Source organism: Penaeus vannamei, chromosome 8 (assembly GCF_042767895.1).
Source record: "Penaeus vannamei isolate JL-2024 chromosome 8, ASM4276789v1, whole genome shotgun sequence".
Classification (NCBI taxonomy): domain Eukaryota; kingdom Metazoa; phylum Arthropoda; class Malacostraca; order Decapoda; family Penaeidae; genus Penaeus; species Penaeus vannamei.
In genome coordinates this window covers 8200760-8210759 of record NC_091556.1, presented here as the reverse complement: position 1 = coordinate 8210759, position 10000 = coordinate 8200760, and the positions used below count along the sequence as shown (strand labels likewise).

The window sequence follows — 10000 nt, the reverse complement described above, 5'->3', positions numbered from 1 at the left end:
CTTCTCTCTCTCTCTCTCTCTCTCTCTCTCTCTCTCTCTCTCTCTCTCTCTCTCTCTCGGCAAACGAATGATAACGATAAAAATGATAACATGACTATAACAATGGCACTAATAATGATAATAGTCTCTCTCTCTCTCTCTCTCTCTCTGCAAACGAATGATAACGATAAAAATGATAACATGACTATAACAATGGCACTAGTAATGATGATAGTAAAGATAATGATACTAGTGAAGCTACAACGACTAGCACTATTGCTATTACAGTAATAGTAATAATGATAATGATGATAACAGTAATGATAATGGTGATGATATTGTTAAGAATACTAAAGATAATAAATACAATGAATGATAACGATGATAACAGTAATAATGATGATAATGTTGATAAGGGTATTAAAGAAAATAAAAACAATAAAATATGATAGTAATGATAATGATAATAGCAATAATAAACATAAATTGATATTTCTACATAGACCATGGAAAAAATAGACTATTGTATTAATGTATATTCAAGTTATATGTACATGAATATAAGTATATATATATGGGAGGATGAACATTTGTCTATATACATTTCTACATGTATGCATATATACATGTCAGTAGGCAGGCATATGTATTAATGCATATATATAATCTCTCAAACATTAATGGTTTTCATAATGCCATGAAGATTATCCTTTCAAAACATGGTCTTAAAACAGTGACACGAAACTCACTTTCCAATGACAGTTCATCTCTTTAAATGACTATAATAAATGTTTAAAAGACTTTATATATATTCAGACACGGCCATGTATACTTTCTGGTATACGGATAGGCCTATGACTGGCTGAAAAAATGAATAAAAAGACTGGTAGATACGTAGAACAGAAAGAAAACGAAAGAAAAGAATGGGAATTAAGTGAGATTTTTATATTCTTATTTAAATATTTAAAAAATCTTTCTACGTCTCTTTGGTTATCCCTTTTTCTGTTTTCTCTTCCTCCGCATTCTCCTCTTTGTTCTTTCTCTCTCCATTCCATTTCCCCCCATTATTGTCTGTTCCCTTCTCTTTCCGCATTCTTCCCCCTTTTCTCTCCCCTCTTTCTTTCAACGTAATCTCCTTCTCTCCCTCTCTTTCTCCGTAATCCTCCAAGATACACAGAAGCTTTGTTTTTTTTCTGTTTGTTTGTTTCTTATTCGCTGGAACACAGAGCTCCCCTTCCCCCCTTCCCCCCCTCTCACCACCATCCTTATTCAATAGATTTACAAACATGTTTACATGTTAGATTTGCCTATCTAACTATTTGTAATTACCGTGTGCAATATGTGTCCCTCAAATGAATGTTTATGTTTATTTTGTATATTCTCTTCGACTATTCATGTTGTTTACCTTATACCTGTCTTTCTATCTATTTGTTGATCTATCTATCTATCTATCTGTCTTTAGCTGTCTCTCTATCTATCTATCAATTGATTTATCTACCTCCATATATGTTTGATATACAACTATAATCGTCCCAAACATACCTCGTCACATACACAACAAACATATATATATATATATATATATATATATATATATATATATATATATATATATATATATATATATATATATATGTGTGTGTGTGTGTGTGTGTGTGTGTGTGTGTGTGTGTGTGTGTGTGTGTGTATGTGTGTGTGTGTGTGTGTGTGTGTGTGTGTGTGTGTGTGTGTGTATAAGACACGTACTCCTCAAAAAAAAAAAAAAAAAAAAAAATAATAATAATAATAATAAAAATTTCTTCTATTACAACGAAGCTGCTTAGAACGAATACAGATTCCTTCTTGAGAGTTAATAGCTCACTCATAAGAGGATGTCTGTTTTGAATCCATGCTGATATCTCGCTCAAATATATTGATAAAATGATAAGAAGTTAAAAAAGAAAGAAAGAAAAAAGTTGTTAAGTCTGTCCCGGGCATTGCAGTATTCATATAATGATTGCTTTTAAGTGATTATAATAATCTACTTATTTCTGTCCTCCACTCCTATCCCTCACACAATATGATAATGGTAATAGTCCAAATAATATTGATGATAATGATGATAGTCATGATATTGATAATGACAATGCCATTAATTATGATGATAATGATAATAGTAATAATGATGATGATGATGATGATGATGGTGATAGTGATAATGATGGTAATGGTGATGATGATGATATATATGATGATAATACCTAATAATGATGATAATAATGGTAATAATAACAGTAATGATAATAATAGCAATAACAATAATGACAATAACAACAACAACAACAATGACAATAATAATAACAATAATGATAATGATTATATCAACAAAGATAATATAATAACAAAATCTGCACAGAAATTTGACTACCGTGATGTTAGCAGTCAATAATCTAAATCCGTGTTCCATTTTCCTTCGTTTCTACCTTTAATACTGATTTTACTTCCCTTACTTTATTACGATTTTTTTTCTTTATACTTTTCTTACTTCATTGGAGTTTCTAAAGTAGTTTGTACATTTACCTGGACACTAGGCGAACTTGGTGAGCTTAATCTTTGTTGTGTGAGAGAGAGAGAAAGATAGAGCTGGTGTGCCATAAATAGAAAAAAAGAAAAAGAAAAAAACGAAAATTAAAGTTGCAGGAAGAAAGGGGTCTTGGGTGTGTGTTTGTTTAGTGTGTGTGTGTGTGTGTGTGTGTGTGTGTGTGTGTGTGTGTGTGTGTGTGTGTGTGTGTGTGTGTGTGTTTGTCTGTTTTTTTTCTTTTCTTATTTAATGTGTGATTTTTTTTGTGCATATATGTCTGTGTATTTTATTTTTCTTTTTAAGTAAAATTGCTTTCTGAGTTTATATGTGTATACCGAAATCTTTATACATATATAGAAGTACACGCATTTTTCCTTCGTGCCTATATGCCACCTCCCCTCCACCCCCCCCACACAGAAAAAAAATATCCCACTCAAAACACAAAACAAAGAAAAAACAACAAAAAAACAACATACACTTAAAACAACAACAACAACAACATACCCTAAAAAAATATAAACAAACAAACAAACAAACAAAAAAACTCACCAGCAGAATGATAATTATCGACATAGGATATCATCCTGACCCTAACTCTCAGTGTCTTCAGTACACTTAGCGCGTGCGGGCCCAGGGTGAGACGACACTCTGCCTGCACACTTCCCCCTGCTTCCGCAATCTGAGGAGAGAAAGAAAAAGAAGAAAATTGAAAATTGTGTTCTGATTTGGGGGAAAGGTGGGGGGGGGAGGAGGGCATAGGGTGTTGTTGATGGGATGTATATATATATACATACTTATATATATACATATATATATATATATATATATATATATATATATATATATATATATATATATATATATATATATATATATATATATATATATATATATATATATATATATATATATATATATATATATATATATATATATATATAAAAGTGTGTGCGTGTGTTGTTTGTATGTGTGTGTGTTTTAGTGTGTATACATACGTGCGTTTGTATATATGTGTGGGTTTGTTTGCGTGTGTGTGTGTGTACATGTATATAAATACACATACACACACACACATATATACATCTGTGTGTGTGTGCTACAGTAATATATGATCTAATTAGAAATATTGTGTGAAAATGTTGCTCTTGAAATAATATGTAAAGTGTACGTATATAATAATACCAATACGAACTTTTCCATGAATTTAGTTAACAAAGATGTACCAAAATATTATATATAAACGTTGTGTGATATATTTTCCGCTTGGGATTTCATACAGACAAAAAGACTGGACAATAGATATTACATAATACTATATAATCTGCTTTTAAAGTGAAAACTGAATGTTGTTTAAATTTTGGGTCTGAATTCTGAAGTCTAATAATAAGTATATGCATATATACGTATCTTAACTGATGCTATTTGCAATGAAAGTCTCACGCAGATATTTGGATATTCAATAAAAAAGGAAATTCTATTTTATGCTCATTTAATTTAGACGCTTGAAAAGATATGAAGTACAGTTTACTTCCGCAATATAAATCTATTTATATGATTTTTTTTTTTTTTTTTTTTTTTTTTGTCTATTTGTCTCTCTCCCTTCCTCTCCCTCCCCATCCCCCCCCCCCTCTCTCTCTCTCTCTCTCTCTCTCTCTCACCTCCCGCCCTCCCTATGTCTCTCTCTCTTTCTCTTCTGATCTTCCCTCTCCCTCCTCCCTCCCCCTCCTTTCTCTTTCTACTCTCTCTTTTTCTGATCTCCCCTCCTCCCCCTCTCTCTCTCTTTCTCTCTTCCCCTTCTCTTTCTTTCTCTCTCTTTCCCTTTCTCTCTCTCTCCCTCTCTCTCCCTCTCTCGCCCTCCCCCGCCCTCTCTCTGTCTCTCTCTCTCTCTCTCTCCCTCTCTCTCTCCCTCTCCCTCCCTCCCTCCCTCCCTCTCTCTCTCTCTCTCTCTATCCCTCTCTCTCACTTTCCCTCTCTCTCTCTCTCTCTCCCTCTCTCTCTCCCTCCCTCCCTTCTTCCCTCCCTCCCTCCCTCCCTCATTCCCTTTCTCTCTCTCTCTCTCTCTCTCTTTTTCTCTCTCTCTATCCCTCTCTCACTTTCCCTCTCTCTCTCTCTCTCTCTCTCTCTATCTATCTCTCTCTCTATCTCTCTCTCCCTCTCTCTCTCTCTCTCTCCCTCTCTCTCTCTCTCTCTCCCTCTCTCTCTTTCCCTCTTACCTACCGGTCTAGTGGCTTTATCATGCAATTACCTTAAACCACACAGGGAAAAAATAACAAATGCTGATGCCAAGGGTCCACAGATCACAAATCACGTGATCTTTTGCCAAATCGACATTTTATTAATGATTTGAGGAAAGGGATATATATTTTTTTCGGTTTGTTTGGGAATATATGCGCGAGTATTTTGGCTTTCTTTATTTAATACTATATTGAAATATCTTGAAAGGGATTTGAGATGCATGAACACACATACACACACAGAACACCCACATATACACACATACAACGATAATACACAAACACACACATACTGAACACTCATGTATACACATACAAACAAACACAATAACACACACAAACACACACATACAGAACACTCATATGTACACATACAAACAAACACAATAACCCACACAAACACACATACAGAACACTCATATGTACACATACAAACAAAAACAAAAAGACACACACAAACTAACACATAGAGAAAACTCACATACACATAAACAAACATGCACACATGTACGTGATACAACTAACTATACTTGTATGATGATAATTCCTACATAATGATAAACAATAATAAAAAGCTTTTCTTTCTCTATAAATGCAAGAAAGAAAGGGAGAGAGAGAGACAGAGAGAGAGAAAGAGAGAGAGCGAGAGAGAGAGAGAGAGAGAGAGAGAGAGAGAGAGGAAGAAAGAAAGAAAGAAAGAAAGAGAGAGAGAGAGAGAGAGAAACGAAGCCATAGACAGACAGACAAACAAGGAGAAAGAAAAAGAAACAGAGAGAGACAGAGACAGACAACCAGATCAACAGAACAAAAGAAGGAGAAAACGTAAAAAAAAAAAAAAAAGTTGACATTTTCTTCCATTTTTCCTCCCAGGATATTCCAATCGATCTGCACATCTTTCGCATGAGAGGGACGGACGGGAGAGATAAAGATCATAAGAAATCAGACAGCCATCCATTCTCCTCTTCTCGCGAGATAGGATTTATCAAAGTGCCACGCGCACGAAGGGGGAGGCGGGGGAGGGAGGGAGGGAGGGAAAGGGAGGGAGGGAGAGGCGGGGGAGGGAAAGGGAAGGAGGGAGGGAGGGAAGGGGGAGGGAGGGAGGGAAGGAGGGAGAGGGAGGGAAAGGGAGGGAGGAGGGAAAGGGAGGGAGGGAGGGAAGGGAGGGGAGGGAGGGAGGGAGGGAGGGAGGGAGGGAGGGAGGGACAGAGAGATGGGGGAGGGAGGGAGGGAGGGAGGGAAGGAGGGAGACACAGGGGGGAGGGAGGGAGGGAAGGAGGGAGACACAGGGGGGAGGGAGGGAGGGAAGGGGAGAGGGAGGGAGAGACAGGGGGAGGTAAAGAGATGTGGGGGAGAGAGGGAGGGAGACAGAGAGATAGGGAGGGGAGGGAGGGAGAGAGATGGGGGGAAAGGGAGTGAGAGAGAGAGATGGGGGGGGGAGAGAAAGGGAGGGAGGGAGGGAGCGAACGGAAGACGGGGAGAGAGAGAAGAGAGAGAGAGAGAGAAAACGAAAAGCGGGAAAGAGAGAGAAAAAACGAGATAAAGAGAAAGACAGAAAAAAAGAGACTGAGAGAGAGAAGGAAAAAGTCATATAGAATATGTTCAAAAGAGAGAGAGAAGAGACACTATCCCTGGACCGAATCCAGTGCCAAGGGGGCGAAAGAGGGGAGAGAGAAGGCGAGGAAGTGGAAGAGGCGACAGTTAGGGTAGGAAGGAAAGAAGGAAGAAGTGAGGGGAAGATAGAAATATGGAAAAGGGGAATGAGAAGAAGGAAGAAGAAAAAGAGGGAGAGGCAACACCGAGAATTAGAAGAAAAGTATGAAAAGCTGAGAGGAAAGTATGAACACGAATTAAAAAGGGAGAAGGAAAGGATTGAAGGAAGAAGCAAATCGAAGAAACACGAAAGAGGGGAGAAAGGAAAAGGAAAAGGAGGGAAGAGTTAGAAAAAAAGGGGAAAGGCTAGATCAGTAGCAACTCGAGGTGTCATGGCGTCCGTTTTGATGATCGTTCGATGGAATTATTATTATTATTATCATTATTAAATTATTATTAAATCATTATTAAATCATTATTTTCCATCCTTTTTTGAAAATTGAAAAGACCAAAATAATCGACCTTATCCACAAAACATCCGTAACTTTTATGACGTCATCAAAATAAACCCCACGTACTTATATCCAAAAAAATTAATCAGGCGCCATAACACCTCCTCGAATTGCTCCTGATATAGCCTTTCCCCTTAGACAAAGCTTACCTCCTGACAGCACACCTAATGGGGTACGTCGCGAGGTGTCATAATGGGCATTAATGGGGCTGGGAAATTACACAACTAAAGGAGAGACAACTGAATGAATAGGGCGTCAGCGGAGAAGTTCGGGGATAAATGTTCATATATTTTTTTTTTAGTGAATGGAGAGAGAGTGATACGTAAATGTCTTTATATCTATCTGTTTATCAATCTAACTCTTTATATATATATATATATATATATATATATATATATATATATATGTATATATATATTTATATATATATGCAATATAATATATATATACATATATAGTATATATATATATATATATATATATATATATATATATATATATATATAAATATATATATATATAATATATATATATAAATATAAATATATATATATATATATATATATATATATATATATATGTGTGTGTGTGTGTGTGTGTGTGTGTGTGTGTGTGTGTGTGTGTGTGTGTGTGTGTATGTGTGTGTGTGTGTGTGTGTGTTTGTGTGTGTGTGTGTGTGTGTGTGTGTGTGTGTGTGTGTGTGTGTGTGTGTGATTATTTATTTGTCTACCTATCCAGCTATTTAGATTTTCATCCATCTATCTCCATCTATTGTCTACAACTCTTTATGTCTCTCTTTGTGTCCATCTCTTTATCGATTGATTTTTTTCTTCATTTGTAATTTCATATCTAAAACTGGTTATATATATATATATATATATATATATATATATATATATATATATATATATATATATATATATATATACATACATACACACACACACACACACACACACACACACACATATATATATATATATATATATATATATATATGTATGTATGTAGGTATGTATGATAATAATGATAATGATAATAACGATAATGATAATAATAACAATAAACAAATATATATATAGAGAGAAGAAAACGCCAATATAAAGTCATTTTACGAAAGAGGACACAAAGAGGGCAAAATAAATCCGTCAGAAGCGAAAAGGGGAAGTGGGAGGGACATAGATAATGCAGGGAGACAGAACCAGGCCATAATTCTCATTCCTTTTAAAAAGACTTCAGACACAGACCAGGAACAGATAGCGAGTCCTGACCTGGTGCCTAGGAACTATGACGTCACGGGAAATTATGTCGTCATAGGTAACCTTTGACGTCATGAGAAATTATGTCGTCATGGGTAACTCAGACGTCACGGGAAATTATGATGTCATAGGCAATTGTGACGTCACTGGAAATCATGTCGTCATGGGTAACTATGACGTCACGGGAAATTATGTCGTCATGGGTAACTCTTGACGTCACGAGAAATTATGTCGTCATGGGTACTATGACGTCAGGGCAGTGGTGTTATGCCGTGTAATGACGTCATGTTTATAGTATAAGCCAGCGGTTCCCAAACTTTTTTACTCCCGCACCCCTAAATTATTATTCTTTCGTGTCTTTGCACCCTCTTTAGGTTTATTGCTTATTTAAGGATAAAGGAGGCGAACTGAATACTAAATTTGATCAACGAAAGAAAATATTCTTTTTCATTTTCTTTAATGTTAGCAAAAATAAAAAATATGGACAAGAAAACATGCCCCAAATTATTTTAATAAACCCTACATAAAATAATCACTTGTTTGAAATATGTACATGTAAAAATCAAAGAACTAACTTTAAGACGTTTATGTAAATGAATTTTCAGTTCAGTGGCTCTTTTCTTCCTGTTTCTTGATAATGGGTAATAAATAGATTAATTGCTTGTCTTCAAGATGGATACTTCTCGCACCCCTTAGAATGCTATTTCACATCCCCGGGGTACGAGCATCTCTGGTTGGGAAACCCTGGTGTAATTTTACTCACGTGCGTGTGTGTATATATATATGTGTGTGTGTGTGTGTGTGTGTGTGTGTGTGTGTGTGTGTGTGTGTGTGTGTGTGTGTGTGTGTGTGTGTGTGTGTGTGTGTGTGTTCACAGCTCAAACATATGTGAATGTGGAGATGAAGAATGGGGAAAGAGGGAAAAGGAGGGAGGAAGGGAGAGAGGAAGGAAAGGGGGGGGGGAGGGACCGTCGCCTCCCTGTCTCATTGAAATTCATTTGACGTTCTGCAACGAGGTCATGGTTGCCTGTTGTGTAATTATTCAGGCCGTGATTATTTTTTTAAGCCGATTAAAAAAAAAAATCATGTTCGGTTGCCCGTTTTATTATGGTTTCCCTGCGATTGGGATGGAAGTTGCCGATTTTATTTTTTATTTTTTTCCATTGTTTGTTTATTTTTTCTATTTCTTTATTTTCTTCTTTTTTTTATCTGTATTCATCCATGTGTCTGTCTGTCTTCTAATTTTTCTTTGGATGAAATTGTCACACACACACACATACACAAACACACACACACATACACACCCATACACATATATACGCACACACAAACATACCTACACGCGCAAAAAAAACATTACTAACAAACAGTACAAAGAAAAGGAAAATTATTAAACATCGTATGAAAAAGCTGACATCAGATACCGTTCTCTAAACATCAGATGATAAAGAAAACGGATACAAATAAAAACAGTGGACCATACACTATAATAAATGAATGAATATTAGATTATAGTTACGGTGCGTACGATAAAAGTCTGATGATCATATGATTCCTTGTATTACATTTTTTTAAATTCACTGTATAAAAAATATACAATAAATAAATTACCAAACCAGTAATGAAACATTCAATAACATTAAATGCACCCGCATCTCTTTGTAGAAAATGTATTTGATGTATAACTTAAGGAAATGCGATATTGAACCTGTAAACTTCATTTACCTATAAAGTATACGACTATTCATAGTAAGTGTGTTGTAGGGTGAAGGTTTAAAGTCACTCTATGGGACTGCCTTTGGTGATGCCCAGCTGGAAGATACAGCTGAAGTGACATCGGATGAAATTTCCGCTGTGATTGACGTC

The 10000-nt window shown here is 35.9% G+C and overlaps 1 protein-coding gene across 1 annotated transcript in view; it reads right to left on the bottom strand.

Moving 5' to 3' along the window:
• The window catches only part of LOC138862291 (uncharacterized), a gene marked incomplete at its 5' end in the record, with an annotated part of 39983 nt that overhangs the window by 277 nt on the left and 29706 nt on the right, over nucleotides 1-10000 (bottom strand). Inside the window, one exon of the mRNA XM_070124004.1 lies at nucleotides 3089-3218. Within this exon, the coding sequence (XP_069980105.1) occupies nucleotides 3089-3218 (130 nt within the window). The remainder of the gene's footprint in view (nucleotides 1-3088; nucleotides 3219-10000) is intronic.